The following is a 17287-nucleotide window of genomic DNA, read 5'->3' as shown; positions in this document are numbered from 1 at the left end:
ATTCTTGATAGATGTTTCAGAAAGATGTTTATTTCTCCATCCGCATGGCTGAGGACCTGTGGAGGAACTGCTCAATCACGGGACCCGAGGGTCCTTGCCGGCGCAGGGGAACACAAACCAACCAATGGGGAACGAGGCTGAGCAGGGGCGAGGGAAACCCCGTGCCTCCCCCCCAGGGCCACATGGCGGGGGGGACGAGCCCCAACAGTCTGGCACGTACCTTCTGAGAGGCTGCGGTCGCAGTACACGTCAGGGGTCACCAGATGTCACTGTTATCCCCAGAGAGACGGCGAAAATCACGACATAAGTGCAGGTCCGATGATATGGCCGAAGCAGAGCTAAGGCTCCTTTAATGGAAAGCTCATCTTTTATAGTGTGGTTCACAATAAAGAAATTACGTGATTGGCCCCTTGGCTAGCCACCCACCACAGTGAGTGGCTGAGCGGTATAACCACCCATTTCAAAATATTATTCTCACAAGACTGAAAACAATTCCACCGTTCTCACAACAACCTGCACCTGTGGATAGTTTACCAAACAGTCTTTCTCTGTTTGTCAGCTAAACCATGAGAAAGGAAAAACTTCGCAAATGCTTCAGCAGCTGGAAAATTCCTCTGCTCCTGCCTTTTAGCATCCACAAAGTGAAGTGTCTGTCAGTCAGAAATTCCAGCTTATGTTTCTACATGTGCTTCCACAGCTCCTGTCACCTGAAAGCATCAATTCCATGGTGCTGAAATAACTCACTGCAAATCAAACTGTCTTGACTGAGTCATTTCACCAAGGCTCATGTGAGGCTTATGTGAGAGTGAGATGCCCTGTGTTATTTCATCAGCTAACGAGCAACAGATAAGCTCTCCTGTGGCAGGGGGACATGTCCTGCTACAGACCTTGCCATGGACCTCACAAACTGAAAAAGCCAAGACAAATAAGTGAGCTGGTGATCACCGGGATGGCTTTTGTCTACTCTAAAAATGTCATGGCCAAACAATGCTACTGGTCAAATGTCAGTTTTGCATATATTAGGAAAGGTAAAGAGATTTTTTTACATTCTGAAAATCTCAGCTGGGGGAAAGAGAGTTTAGTACCTTAAGAAGAACAGACAAAGTAAAGAAGAGGTATTTACTTTTATAAATAAGTCAAAAATCTGCATCTTGAAGTCCATATTCTAAGTGATCAACTTGAGTGTTACCTCCACTTTTATATTCAGGAAAGCTGAAAGGACACCAGGGATACAGGCAACCAAATGCTCAGAATTAAATAGAATCAAAGTAACATATAACAAGTACTAAAGCTCAGGAAAAAAATCAGGATATGCCAATGTAATTGATATTCCTGTACATTAAGACATAGCCTTTTAAAACATGATATTACACTGTTTTATTTAAGAGCTCTTAACCCATCGTTGCTGGATATTTTACTCTTCTCACTAGACACCTATAGATTCCAGACCAAATTACTTGACATCATTTCAGATCCTAAGGTGAACACAGCACTAAAATTCTCCCTGTTGGCACTCCATGCATTACTATAGCACTGCTTGGGTGAAGTCATTAAGTTCAGAAGTGGAAGGTCCAACAATAAAAACTCAGGTCTGGTGTGAGTGACTATCTGTAGGGATAAATGGCATCTCCAGCATTACACTGAGCTACTTCAAACAAGAAGGACAGATATGAGTCTGCCAAGAGAGAAGCTGCTAGTGTCTGTCACTGGAAATGTAGGGGAAGGTCCAAACATCAGCTCTGACTCCAAGCCCCTGTTTTGCTCCAGAGTACATGACAGACCATGCAGCAGTGGTGGTCTTCAGAAAAAAAGCAGCAATCCAGAAGAACTTAAGTAATATCCATTTGCCATCTGACTTCCAGGAACCAGACACCTGCCTCCATGATGGCATCTTTGAAAATCTCCACAAAGCAATTTCTCAGAAATTACCAATTTACCAAGCGCCAGTGCCCCCCTTCACAATGCTAAGATGGTGAAGTGCATTATTTATGGTTTCAAATGGTACATTCTTCTTCCAAAATAATCATTGTATAACTAGGATAATGCCCTTGATTGTCTGCCTAAGTAACACTTGGGTAGTAAATAACTGTTGGCTTTCAGCCATTTGATCAATAGTCAGAGCTGACTGAAAACTTACCATCAAGGCATTCAAGAATAATTAATCTTTTCAAATAAACAATAAATGTCACAGTAGTACTCATCTTCCTTATAATATTTTATAGTATTTTAGGTCAAAATAATAAAAAAAATTCTGTCATTTCCCCCTTTTAAAAACTTCTGCAATAATGTACAAAGCAATTATGACAATATTTTCCACCTTTTCTCCTCATTAACCTCTTCCCATCATCAATCCCCTTGTACAAGTAGGTGGCTGTCAAGATTGCAATAGAGAGTTATTACCTGTGTGTAGACAATAGGTCTAGTGTTCATGCCACTGTAGCCTTGGGAAGGTTTCAGAAGGAAGTTAAGAAAATGTCTCCAGATTCCAGAGAGCTTTACAATGTGAAACAGGGGAAACTGAATCAATTTAGCATCTAAAAGAGAGGGTTAAGACTATGATAAACTTACTGGATGTGTCCACCGTGCCGTAGTGGAAGTAAATATACCCGAGTTTGGTAGCATCTCTGTACCTGTACAGCCACAGGAACATGTCTTTGGCATGGTAATTGACTCTGAGTTAATTAGCTCTGATTTAATTAACTCAGGAGCTAACACAGCCTTCAGAGCAAATTTTGCAGAGAGCACTGGTTTTGCTAAACTGAAGGAGCAGAGAACTCATCTTGAGAAGTTTGAAGCCATTTGATACACTGGAAAGGATTTTTTCCTCTTGACTTCCATGTCTAATTTGGACAGTTTCCACTTTTGATAAATACATGAAAACTGTCCTTCCGCCCTGCACTGAAAAATAAAATTTCAAATCCAGTCCTTAAAACACGTTGCAGAACAAGACCCAAGGGCAGGAACTGCACCACTGAAATATCATGGATTATGATATATGGAATACTTGTGAAACAACAGGTCAGCATCAACACATCAACAGTGCACCCCAGCACTGAGAAGCTGTGTGAGGGCAAAGACTCAGACACCTGTGACTGCATATGGATACACCTCTTCAGGCTCACCATCTCTGGCACCCTTGGAATATAACAAATTGCTGAATCTCAGTGCAGGATTTGCTTAATAGCAAAGTCTTGCCTCTTGGCAAATCCCGCACAGTTTCTCATTACGGGATTACAAAGATCTTTTCCCTTAAGTATCCAGCATTTCTACTGGCAGAGCTGAGCTCCAAACAAGAGCAGAAGCATCTCCTGTGAAGTTTTCATGAACTCAAGGCATTTAATACCTTCTGTTTTATTACTCCTGAGCAGAGTTTGCATCTGTTGCTATTTGTCTGTGTGGGCTTTATTTCCACACTTTTAAAACATGATTACAGCAATTCTTTACATCACAATGATGTGACTTGACTATATTTCAACAGAGTGAGCAGCTTACAATTCAACATTTTAGGAGAGATTCCCCCAGACAAAATGGTGATTTAAGTATAGAAAGATTCAGTGACCAAAAGAACCCTTCAAAATACAGTTCCATACATGATATTCTGGTGAGGCTAGAAGCTCTCTTTCTACTCTCTTTAATATCTGAAGATGTTAAATGAGGAAGACTCAAAAGGAAGTAGCTAGCAAAAGTGCAACAGAGAATTATACAAGAATCAGAATATGTGAATGGAGAGTAATTTCCTGAATCTAAGCATCTACACTTGCAAAATGAAACCATTCCTTGAGAATTAAATCAGGATTGAAGATAAAGTAATTTGGTGAAGAAGCAGTAGTAGCAGACATCTATCTAGGTTAGGAACCTTGGTGTAGTATTATGTATCAAATGACTGATATTTTTCAGCTCAATCTTCTGATCAAACCAGGAAGATAAAGAAAAGAAATCAAAAGAAAGTAAATACAATAATCTGTAGCAAAGTATTTTTGTAGGTTTCTAATCTAGTAAGGAAGCAGAGGGAGAAGAACTATTAATCAATGAAGTGTTGCTTTTTGCCTTACTGATCTGCCAAGAAAGAAATCTCACATATCTGAGATAATCTACCTCATATATCTGATATAATTATTTATATACATTGAAAGTAATGATACTGAAAAATACCATAAATCTTCCTTAATCTGATCTTTTAAAATCCATTATAATCTTTAAATACATTCAAATGGCAACAGTAATGTTGTTCTAGCAGGACTGGGAGCTTGGTGATGAGCACCCTTACTCATGGTCCCCTTCACCTCATGTAGTAAAGCTGAGAACTCATAAGTCAATAATATAATGACTGATACACAATCCTTCCTGAGCTGGGTAAAGATGGTGAAAACAGTGCACTTCCTTGCATTGCATGAGGTTGAGTAGAGACAGAAGAAACCCAGCCCACCAAGGAGAGGACTGGGTTCCAATACACTACAAGAAACATGAATGGCAGCTCATATTCCTGCCTTTTCTTCTCACATTTTCTCTTCTCCTCTGCAGCAATACATCTACTTCTTAATTTTTCAGATTACACATCCCTATTTTAAAAAAAAAAAATTAAAGTTGAGTAATGGTGTTTGCATTTTCCTGATTGTGCCATTGAGATTTCCCAGCAGGAGGAAGTGCAAAGGTTCGGACAAGCATTACCTTGAAACTCCTTAAACATGAGAGATGTTTGCCCTTTCCTTCCCTCCTGGGGGAACTACAGCGTGATGGATAACTTAGACTGGTGTAGTATAACTAGAATACATAATTCAAACCTTTCCTAAAATTTATTTGTTTAGTATTCCATTGCATGAGAGGTCAGGTGTTCCATGGTGTTTCTTTTGGAGGAATTTTGTTCTGGTTTCCAGAAGGCCAGAATGCACCAGGGATATCTCTCTCAAAATTCCACAGAGCAATGCTAAATAGGCTGTTTCTGAAAAAATAAATCTAATCATATCTTGCAGATTCATAAGGTCTTTTAAATGAATTTTTAGATTGCTGATAAAGGTTCTTAAATGAGTTACCACTCTTTCCCAATGACTTTTCTGGATTTTGGGGTTATGTAGTTGGTTTTTTTTCTTTTTAAATGAGGTCTTGCCTCTAGTTACTCTTCCCTTAGTGAGACAGTTTGGTTCAGCTGCTTTTCCAGTCAGTGGAGAGTTAAATGAGCAATGTGTAGTACCAAGAGAGCCCACATGCTCACTGCAAAAGCATCACCTGACAGCAGCGAAGAGGCTTGTCAAGCTGAGCACCTGAGTGCAGCATATTGCCAGCAGGCAGGGACACAAACATGGAATTACTGATGTAAGGTGTTGGAGATTTATTCCATAGTGAGGCGTGTCCTGGCCTTCTATGAAAGAGCAGAGCTGAGAATAATAAAAGTGGCTCCATGTGATTTTATATGGACTGGCATCTCAATCCCAGGAGCATCTTCCAATCTAGTTACATGGGATTGCACCAGCTAGGATGTCTGTCTGGCTGCTCTGAGCTGAGCAGACTGAAGTAATCTGGAAAATCCAGACTATGTGGCTAATACCTCCAAGGGCTGACATGCAGTGGAGTTACATTCCTGCATGTTCCCTGAGTTCTGGAGTCCGTCTTATTTGTGCTCTTCAGCCTCAGTGAATGTCATCTGAGTTATGTCCTCTAGGAATGAAAAGCTGAGCACTATTTGCAACCACTGTGCTGCTGCCTCAAGAACCAAAGGATGGCCCTCTGGCTTGCTTCCCTGCCTCCTTGATTTCTCGTATTTGTCTTGTTAAACGAGCTCAACTGTTTGTAACCTTACCCCACTGATGTCATGGCAAATATCTATCAGGCAATCACTTTTCCTCAGAACTGCTCAGCCTGCAAGATTAATAAAGGCAGACCACACGGACATACTCCACCCATTTCTTGGCACTCTAAAAAACCTCCTGCCACAAGACACCCTCCAGTTATTTCCTTTTTCTTCCTCCACTATTACTTTTTCTCCATTTCTGAGCATCATCCATCATCATCTTAATGGAACTCTAAGCTCACACACGTTTTTTTCCCTATGACTTTCCCGTGACTTCTTATGGTGGGGTCATTCTCCTCCTTTAATAGGTGGGGACACTGCAGCAGAATATGGTACTTGGTGTAAAGATGAAGAAAGGTATAGGCAGCTGTGGGCATCTTCCAGAGTATAGAAGGAGGAGGATGACAAACATTAAGATACAACAGAAAATTAGGAAATAAACAAAAAAAGAAAAAAACAATCCAGTTTGGCTTGGGCATTTGAGGAAACTAACGCTTTGAATACTTTCAGGGCACAAAAAGCATATAAATTGTATAATCACTATTAATAGCTTTTCTGACATCTCTCTCTGTCATTCATGTTGATTCTGTGTTTTATTTCACTAGATGGTAATGACAGAAACCAGAAATCAAACAAAAAAGAGTTATCTGTGATAGAAGCATGGCGATATGGCACAGAATGATACTCAATGCCTTTGTTATCTGTGACCGCCAGAAAGACAGGAAGAGAGAGAACACCAGGGTTGCTTTAAGATGCATATTAACTCTCAGGTTGTCAAAGCACACCAGAAATACATCTGTAGCAAATTCCTGAAAAAGGGAATTACCTTATGTAACAGCTTCAGAGGATGAAACTACATTTTTTCTCCATAAACACAGCTTCATGATTTAGTCTCTCCTAAATGTTGAATATAAGCTGTCAGTAGAGAGAAGGCTCTAGAAAATAAATAGCTTTATGTGGTGAGCAGTCTGCAAGCTGCACGTACTTCTTGTAGCAGTGTTTAGCACATACATGAGAGTCAGCCAATACAAGCCCTCCTGATCCCACAGCTAGCTGGAAGACATGGAAGAGCTATGTATTTATCCTATTCTTGAACCTCCACTTGCACAAGTACAAACTTTTATGTCCACTTTTACATAGAACCTTTAGAGGTAAAACCACCCAGATTTTTCCTGCTTCCTGGAGACAAGAAATGCAACCAGTGTAAGGGTTGCACATTAATTCTTGTTTAGAGAAATGTTGATCCTTTTGCATTTCTCTAATTTGGAATAGTACAGTCACCAACATGAGCTATATCTAAATAGCCTCAAAAAGTATTTGTAACCTGGTTTACTTTCCATGCAGAGAGATTTCTGTAACAGAGTTCTTCATAAATAGACAGATAATTCAGAGAAGCACTTTGAACTCATGATTTCATGGCTCCTGCACTCTCTCTTAACTGAGCTCTAAATTTCCCTGTTTCTGTGGCAGGGAAGGTGACATCTGTTCGCACACATTTGAAGTATAAAACTCAAATCTTTTAAAGTCTAGACTACCATTAAAAATCCAGCCTTGGTCAAGAGCCATCATACAGTTGTTACATTTATTCTAGTTTGGTGGGGTTTGGTTGGTTGGTTTTGTTTTTTTTTTTTTAAATATAAATTTATTTTAAGCATAAAATGTCTCAACTAAATTTTATCCATTTTCAGTTTTCCTAATTTTGCATTTCACTCCCGCCCTGCAGCACTCCACCTCATTTCAGGGATAATCTTACCTGATTTCTTTATCCCCTCTCTCCAGACACAGTAATTATCAGCCCTGAGAAGTCAAGAGGGCAGTCCCTCACAGAAACCTTAAGAATAAGTGATTAAAAAAATTGTATAACAAGCTATTCTAGAAATAATAATTAAATTTCCCCCTGATCCATAAGATCTGGGAGCTGAAAGTTTCTTCTGTCCTGTTAAATAAAAAATGAATTTCTGTTATGGGTTTCTAAATAAAGTGCTCTGACAAATATACTAAAGATTTCTGCTGAAGTGATTTGGGTTGACAGTGCAGCTCATTGCTTCTTATTTTCTTTTCTCATTTCATACCCAGCCAAGATGACAAAAGTATAAAACCTTCAAGTAAGTTTTCTCAAGCACATGGCATTAGCAGACCTTCAACAGAAGTGGTTTAGATAGACGTGGAATGTTTTTGGAAAACCCCATTTTCCTGATGCAAGATGAAGTGTCACATTAATGGGGATTGCTGCAGCTTAATAGGAATAAATGCTACATCTGTGATAACCATAACATAACCAATGAATGGCTAAAATGCTGTTCTGCTCCTAATCTGTGACCTACTGTTTAGGCTCCCATCACTCTCAGGGATTTGTTTTCCCCCCAGCTGAATGGAAGAAAACATTTTTCTATTGAAAAGTCTTATTTTATAAAAGTAAAAAATTTGCTCTTTCATTCCTCTTTGGGAGTTTTCAAATTATGAAATCCTTCCTCTGTATCCCTCAGCCAAGGGAACAGAAGTGACATGATGCTGATACATTTTAGAAGGACAAGGCACTCAGAAGGGTGGGTGCTGCCATCACCTGCCAAGTTGCCTCAATGGAAAAACCAAGTCAGTGGGAGAGTTGGAAGCACAGAATAGGAAGAAAGTGCACTGCTGGAGGATCTTGAGCTGGCTGTTAGTCCCTGATTCAGGGTGTCTTTCAGTTCAAAGGCAAAGAAGAAGCTGGAGGGAAGCAGTGGTTTTGAGAAGCTCATCACAGACCCCAAGAAAAAATGGCTATTTTGAGAATAAATTATACCATCACTAAACAAAGGGATTTGTTTTCTAATTTTACACTTAGCTTCACCTTTCAGACAAGCAACTCAGTACTTTATATATCAGTATTTCAAATTACATGGATATTGACTTTCCAGATTGCTGGAAACTCACTGATACGTTCAGCAGCAAGGCTGTTGAGCACCCCTGCAGTGCAGAGAGTTGCTCAATCATTGGCCTCAGCCTCTTGAGAGCCTATCGAGTACAAGCAAATACTGAAATCTGCTAAAATAATGCAACTTTAAGCAAAAATAATTGCTTTAATTGCAAAGTTTGAGATGTCACCTGCAATTCAGTTTCAAGAGTAGAAATCTTTTTAAAACCCTGTACTGGCTTAGCCTTGACAGATTGAAAGTGAAGCCAAGAGTGGGGTTACCCTTTGTACACAGTGTGACATCACTGACTGCAACAGTAACTGTCAGGAAAAGAAGCAAACCCAGCCAGTCAGGTTTCATGTAACTTTTTATTAAAATAGTACTTACAAATAATACATTTTATGAAATTACAGAGTCCAGTTTTAATTCCTGAATTTTACAGCTGAGCGTTAATATTGCCACATATTTACAAATGGTGTAAAACAAGTACATTGAGATCTTTAATACAAAATAAACTTGTTTGATGGAACAAACTATCTTACATATCTATACAGAAAGCAGGGGTTTTTTTCCCAAACAAGAGCAATTAATTAAAACTAACTACGACTCTAAACTAACTACTAACTAAATCTCGAAAACATAGAAATGGCTTCACATTAAACTATTCCAGGAGAAATTGACCTAACGTGTTACTATATATTACTACTATATTGCAGAGTATTAATTATATTACTTATATTATATTGTATTATATTATATTACAAACATATTACTGCTACATTACATTATTATTATATAATAACATATATCACAAGATAGATCTATGTGATGGATTGCAGCTGGTTCTGTATTTTAACATTAAACAGTTGCAGCACTGGAACCCCACAATAAAAGTTCTTATTTAAAAATTTCAGTTTCCTTTAGGAACCCAGATGACGACCTCTTTTCTTTGGAGATGTCTCATCATCTTCATCCTCAGGATAACCAAATACTTCAAATAGACCTCTCTGCCCATTAGAAAAAGGTAAAAAAATTAAATTCTCACATTGAAAAAATACACACTGCACATCTGTTTTGCCCCCAAATCTTAGGAGTGGGCAGTAAAATTCTTGCCACACTTTCCTGTAGCTGCTCAGAAGCTAAGATTAAAATAATGCTCAGCTGTAAAAGGCAAAAAAGATTGATCACTTCCTGCATTTTATCTGCTTGAAAACACTTACTAATTCCCTGATGGAGAATAGAATCCAAAAAATGCAATCCCATCTGTATATCACATACACAGGGCACCAGCAGGGCAGGGAAGAAAGCCAAGGAGTAGCAACAATTCAATCATGCAGAAGAGGCAAAATTAACCTGTGCCCACCAGATTAGCAACAGACTCCAGTCCCACCTTATCCTCCTTAAACCTTACCCCAAACTAGTCAGGGTTTCACTCGACAGGGATTTGGGTGACTATATCCCTAACTAAGATACCCTGTACAAGGCTATTGCTGACTGTGCTGCATTACACCTGGTGAAGCCCCACGAAGCTGCTCTGCTGTGCTACGTGAGGACATGAGCTTCCATACAAGTTCTCTCCCACCTTGGGGGCTGTCACCACTGTGGTCAGGGTTGTGTAAGTTGGATAGGAGCCATTGGAGCTTGCTGGTGACATTGGAGGTGCCTTCTCTTCACCTTCACTGAACCGCAGATCTTCATCCACCTGTAAGACTACTGCTTCTTTGACAAATGTCTCACCAGGCAATATGACACTGCAAGAGATATAGGACAAGTGATTAAAGCTTTGCCTGATGTTTCAGACTCAGCCAGGTCAGAAATGGCTTCCAAAGCTTTAGAATTAATTAAGCGTGTTGGAGAAGGCAATCCAGCTCCATCCCTGCTTCCATCCTAACCGTAAGCTTCACCAATACCCAGGTGATAATGAGGCAGACTGAATCCTAATTAAAAAGGACAGAGCAAGATTCTGCTCTTCATAAGCTGAACAGAACATTTGATCTACTGACCACATCAGCTCTACTTAAAGAAAGGTAGATGGGTATTTGCTCTAACCCAAGAAGTTTTCAGCAAGAATGAAACCAAACCCCAATCCCAGACACCTGCTTCTGCTGCTCTCTGGGAAATTAAAAACCAACCAGCAGACCTGCAGAATGGCAGTCACTGGCAACCTCATAAGACAGAAACTGGGCCATACCAGCTCAGTTTCTCATTTTGCTGGTCTTTTTCGTGCTCATATTTTGTCTTCAGTCCCTGGAATGTATGAATGTATTTGACAGATTCCAGTGCATCAGAGAAGTTCTCAACTACATGTGCAATAAGGAACTGAATGTCTTCCTGAATAAGAACAAATCAGGGTTTCAGTCTCAAATGTTCACATGCAGAAAATCAGAAAGCTTTTAACTTTATTTTGGAAAGTAACTGATTCCTTGTCCAGAGCCAAAATATTCTTGTCAAGAACACATGGGAAGCAATCAGATTTATTCTTAGAAAAGAGCTGAGATCTAGAAAGAATTATTAAACTTCCCTTAGAAAGGGACAATAGACTCAGCAACATCCCAGTTCTGTTTGTGACCCTTCCACTAAAACAGGGTGTTTGCTATCTTGGAAATCTGCCTTTTGTCTCTTTCCCTGCGAGGTCATGGACGTGTTAGTGCTGAGGCTGTTGCTGAACTTACCATTTGGATTGAATTCAAACAGCTCCGTCAAGGCAGACTTGAGCAGGTTGCACCTATTCCTGTTATCCAACACAGCATTTACAACTGGTTCAAACAGGTTTCCCAGAGTGATGTAACGGTTATAAAGTTCATCTTTCAGGCCAGTTATCCTCCTCATAAAGTGAAGAGCACCTGTGTGAAGAAAGACATTCAAGCATTCAACAACCACATGCCAGGGCTCTCATCTTCTTGTGGAAGAATTGAAAAACCTGGTGTTAGTGTTATCCTGAGAGGAAGATGCACCCCCAAAGTGCAGAAGCAGCATTTGTTGACAGGTCACCTTTCTTTCCTTCTTGGACTTTCCTGGGTATTTGAAGGTCATCAGGAGCCATGGATTTCTTTCGCAAGTCCAGCAGCAATACACTTCCAGCATGCATGGAGTAAAACTATTAACTCTGTCCTATGCTTTTTCCCTTGTTCTCCTCCCAGAACCAGCCCTGAGTCCTTAAAGATCCTGGCTGACAGAATTTCATTCACTCTCCATAAGAAGAACCAGATTTAGGACATTATTAAGAAAGGACACAATTTCCAGTGAAATGAGGCAAGAAATCTGATTACAAAGGATCCTGTCATGAAGACTTGAAAGAATCCCTTTAGACTTCGAAAGAGACAACAATCCTCCTCCCACCAGAAACTGCATTGGTCTGTGCTTACAGACAGCTGCTACCTCTTTTTTTTTCCAAATTACTTAACTGTAGCCAGTAAAACACAGCAAATGAACAGGAATTCTGAGTTCAGCTGTACATTGGTACTGGTACACCTTCCACACAGGACAGGCAAAGCCTTGAAGAAGGAAATCACAGCATCTCCATACTCACACAAGGCCAGAAATTTGTGTTTGGATTTCATCAAGACCAGTGTTCTTCTTAGCAGATCTTTGTTGATAATGTAAATCTTCATGTGATACTTGTGCCATTCCACACAAAAAGACAGCAGCTCCAAAACTGAGGCAAGTATTTCTGCTGTTTGATAATTATCTACAAGAAAAATTAATGCCTTAAGTTGTACAAAAAAATAAATAATGTACTGTCAGTGCACACTAAGTTGCTGTTGCAGTTCCTGACATATTTTTAGTGGATTTTTGTTTTACTGAATTGCTTTGGGAATTAGGACATTGGGTCAGAAAAAAACAACAAACACAACTGTGGCTTTACAGTAAATATTCTTTAAAATTAGACTAGTAAAACTACAACATGATTCTCAATATACATGAAGGAAGTGCATCTTTACAAAGTACACTATCAAGATACATCAGCATTCACAGCTCCAAGAAATGAAAACTGCCCACAGAATCCCTGTTGGAACAGCAGCTTGCAGCAAGTATATTCCCAGCACGCATCAGAAGTCTATTGCTGTTACCAGGATTGTAAGGCCCTTCAAAGGAAAAAAAATTAAAATTGTCATTACCTATTTCATACCATTCTTCTGATATATCAGCCAGAAGCAGCGCAGTAAGAACATGAATGTAATGATTGTCGAAGATCTCGAGAAATTCAAATATTTCTAAATTCTAAAACAAAAATAACTTCATTAAACACTGGCATTTACATATAACCTTTTAAATAAAAAAGAGTAGTAACAGAAGAAACAGCCTACAAAGAATTCTACTGAGTTCTTTGGGCCTGCAGCACTGTCTTCACACAAGATCAATTTCTTTATTTCGGGAAAAATTTGTGAGACATCCAACCAACCTAGCTATCATTAAAGGAATCCCCAGCATGGATGCAAATATATACTGGAAAAAACATCAATGACTCAAAGTGCTTGACAAAGTGTCCTTAAACCATTCTGAAATGCAGTTACTTTTGCCCAGAACAACCTGCAAACCATTTTACAGGTATTCTGGTATATTACAATGTATTAAAATCTTCCAGGATTTATCATCCAGATAGAGTGAGCTATGGTCAGACAGTGCTATGGCACTGACACATGGGACTGCATGGTTTAATACCTGCACGATGCCCCAGACATATACCTTTCATTAGCAAAACTAGCTTATATTTTGCTTCTTTAAAGTCGCTATCAGACCACACTCCACTCAATAAAAACACCCTCTAATTTTTTATCCTCTGCCCACAATAATAGCAATAGAGAGTATCAGGCTTTTAAGTTTTCCAAGACAGTATCATGTCTTCTGCCATTCATATTCTCTTACACTAGCTGTGGACAGCATTTTCTCTGGATTGATCAGAGCACACAAAATCTCCATTAACTGATTATCTCCTCCAAATTCAGGGTCGGGACTACAGATCATCTGCTTAATGACCTCAATGATGAGTTGGGTATCCTGCAAAAAAAAAACCCAAACAAAGAAAACACAAAATAATTGCTCATAAGAATGGAAAGACTTCCCCACTTTCTGCAAATTTTAAAAATAAAAATTAAAACACAGAAATCGAGACTTTATTTGGCTGGTTACTTTCCTGTTTGCTCTAAAACTGGTATATTCAATAAACTCCAAACCACTTTTACTTACATTCTCACTCTGATGGGCCTCTTGCATTACAAATTCTTGGACCATGGCTGGACTAAATTCTACTAGATAAGACAATATATCTGTAGTGGCAGATCTAACTTGCAGATCATCCATTCCCTCACAAAAAAAAAGGAGATTATTTTGTTAAAGTAAATTAAGTTTGGTATTTATTATCACGTTAAGCTGCAAATAAGAGGCGAAGACTGGAGAATGTTTCGTTGCAAAAATTTTCATGAGAAACACAATAATATGGTTACAGAAAAACAACAAGGAACCAGGGAAATCCTGTCCCTACTATTTTCCTCCTTTAGAAAAGACACAAGGCTCTCTGTGAATGTGAGAGCCCTAACTTAGGCTGGAAACATTCACAACATCCTACTTGCTTGAATATCTAAGACTTTATTGATATTCTATACCTGCTATCCACAATTTATTAATTTTGTACTAAAGGACCAACTGTACAAGTCAAGGTGTACAATAGTTTCTGTGCCCATTTACAGGCAACAAGAATTCAGACCTTTCCTTAAAGGTTGTGATTTTCTTGGATAAAAAACCAAAAATCAAGCTGCCACATGAAAAAATCTCTTTTACCTTTTGACTACCTTGTCACAAGGACTTCACTGCCCTCAGACTTCTGCATCACGAAAAGTAAAAATAGTAAGAGCAGTCAAGGCAGGCTGCTCCAGAGTAGAACTGCGGGCAGTTTCTGGATTCTGAGCATTACCAGAAACTTCCATTCTCAGCAGAGCAAAGCTCTCCAATCAGACTTACACAAAGGCGCTCAGCAGATAGAAAAAAAAAGGCTATATGGCTGTGGGCTTTTCTAGTTTTATTAAAACCAGTTCTAAGTTTTCACTTACCATTAACATTTCAAGAGTTGGAAGAATTCCCAACTTTGCCAAAGTTTGAAGCAATTCATCTCTTTCGTCAGGTAACGTGAAAGAAAAGGCACAGAATTCCTTGAAAAACCTTATCTGGTGCATGGGGGAAAAAACCATTTTGTACATATGAGTCAGAAAACTCTCTGAAAGGAGGGAAAAGTTACAATTTGTACCAGGGTGTGTCCTGGCTGATTCTCCAGAAGTACTTCTAAGACTGCAGAACTCTCAGAACAGTTTCACTTTCTACTCCATCCCTCTTATTTAAAGCCTTTGAGGAACCACTAAGACTACTGACTTACCAATTTACATCTTTGCTTGCCAGCTGTAGCTTCATTTGTTAATTGTGCAAAAACTTCAGGCAAAAATTCCTCATCTTTCTGTGGAGCACACAAAAAGAACACAAATTGCACAGTGCCTCTGGAAAGTGAAAACATGATCTTTCTAGGATCCCACATTGCACAAAGTCAAACTTTCTACACTGCCATTATTTTTATCACAAGGAAGGTAAATGCTAGAGTACACTTCCAGCAGGATCATTTCCAGTCTTTCAGCACTCCTTTTGTGCACGCGAAATAGCTCCAGGACACCAGAGCCACAGGTGAAGTTGGACACAGGGGATGATCCCTAAAGCTGATCCCTAAATTCGTCTCTACGGAGTGTGACATTTCCTTTCTTTGTCTGCCTGCCACCCCTATGCTTTGCAGTTCTGCCCATCCCACGGACTCCCTGTGGGATTTGCCACACCCACATCCACATCAAAAGGAGAGAAAAGGACAGTGCTAATTTGTTTCAGACTCCCTCGCTGCACTTTGCACTTCTTCCAGGGAAGCAACTGGTACACTTCTGACGTAAAAAGTGCTAACCAAGAGAAAACTTTGACCCTACTGTACCTGCACTGTTCATACTACACTGTGAACATCCCGTGGGGATCAGTTTCCCTCTTTTGGATCTGCAGCATTGCAAAGCATCTTTTCAGTCCACCTCTGCAAGGGGACAGGGTACAAGTTGGCTGCAGCCACATTCTCCTGAATCTTACTCACAGAAAAACCAGCTCTCCCACATGCAGGCACTCTGCTTTGCCAAGATGGGAAACTTTTGTGACTATTGTTTTTCAGATTCACATCGCCTACTGCTATGGGATATTTAAGGATATGTAGGACAACACTTCACTTCTTGTAAAGCATTTCATGCTTCAGACTCCAAAAAACCTAGGAACATCATCATCTCTCAAGTGTTTTGGCACTTTCTGCCATCTCTCTCCACCCATTTCTCTGCACCCCTTTACTTGGAAAACAGTGTAATAAATGTCCCTGAAACAAAATACCAGAAGATGCATGTTCCTTAAATACTTCTACAAAACTAGCTCCAAAGGTTTGCTTGGCAATCAAAGAGAAGGACTTTATCTTGTTACAGCCCATAAAAAGTATTAAGATAATCACCTGAAATTTATCATTTCAAAAATACAAAATCCAAGGGATCAGAAAGAAGGGAGAGCATTCAAAACATTGTGCAAATGAAAGTGCTTGTGATTAACTTATACAGTGTTCACTAGCTGTAAATCATTTCCAAACTACAGCCAGAGGGATCTCTACAGATCCCATCTAAGCCACATTAAAAAACACTTACCTGCAACCCGTGTAAAATCTCCTCTTTGCTGGAGCTGATGAAGGAATTGAGGGTAGAAAGAAAACCCTCTTCAATGGCCTGAATGTACTGTGCCCTGGATGTCTGGCAGATTTTTTGCCTGAGTCCAGGCAAAATCCAGTCTCTGACAGGAATAACCTCCTGAAGCTTTGCTGTTTTGGTCAAGAATTCCCTGTGCCATCCTGGCTGAGCCAAACATGGATCATACTCAAGGCATCGACAACACCCAGAATACACTGGTCAGAAAACATCAACTCAAACAGAATGGCTTTGTCCAGGTACAAAATTCCTCTCACAATGTCAAACAGAAGATGCAAGCCTTCAGTGTTCTTTGCATTCTCACAGACTTGGAAAAGCTGTAGGAGGTTTGAAATATAGTCTCCATTCTTCAAGGCCAGCGCTAGCTTTTCCTTATGGACACGTGAGAGGTGAACAGAGGTCACTAAGTCTGCAATCTCTCCAAGTCTATGGAGTTCACAGGTAGGAAGGTCCATCAAATGACTAATTCTACCCATTTCTTTAGGTGTCCCTCTTCTGACTCAAGAAGATCCTGGGTGACTTCCGCAGAATGACACCAATATCCAAAGGGGGCAAGAGGGAAGCGAGACAGCAGCCCACTCTGCACTGTCCTTCTGCTGCTCTGCCCCTCCAACTGCCTCAGGTGTTCTTCAGTCATTATGATGTCACCTGGATCAGAGCATTCTGATTGGTCTGTCCTTCTAACTCCCGGACTCCAGAATGCTGGGCTCATGACTGTCAAAGGTCATGGTAAATGACCAATGGCTGTTGTTTGTTGTTGACCTTTTAGAACTTCTAGAAACCCTTCCAGTACCTGCTGGAGGCCTATAAGAAGGCTGGAGAGGGCCTCTTCCCAAGGGCAGGAAGGGAAGAGGGAA

The 17287-nt window shown here is 39.9% G+C and overlaps 1 protein-coding gene across 1 annotated transcript; it reads right to left on the bottom strand.

Moving 5' to 3' along the window:
• Positions 1-9599: 9599 nt before the first annotated feature.
• On the bottom strand, positions 9600-17067 carry LOC125322385 (serine/threonine-protein phosphatase 4 regulatory subunit 3B-like). The gene is given in 13 exon segments (XM_048296043.1): positions 9600-9686; positions 10262-10430; positions 10871-11006; positions 11352-11522; positions 12209-12367; positions 12798-12900; positions 13546-13677; positions 13867-13983; positions 14727-14840; positions 15047-15124; positions 16374-16609; positions 16612-16914; positions 16917-17067. Coding segments are annotated over 13 exon segments (1956 nt in total).
• Between the last annotated feature and the right edge of the window lie 220 nt (positions 17068-17287).

The sequence above is a fragment of the Corvus hawaiiensis genome, chromosome 3, assembly GCF_020740725.1.
Source record: "Corvus hawaiiensis isolate bCorHaw1 chromosome 3, bCorHaw1.pri.cur, whole genome shotgun sequence".
Classification (NCBI taxonomy): domain Eukaryota; kingdom Metazoa; phylum Chordata; class Aves; order Passeriformes; family Corvidae; genus Corvus; species Corvus hawaiiensis.
This window is presented reverse-complemented; position numbering and strand designations above follow the sequence as displayed.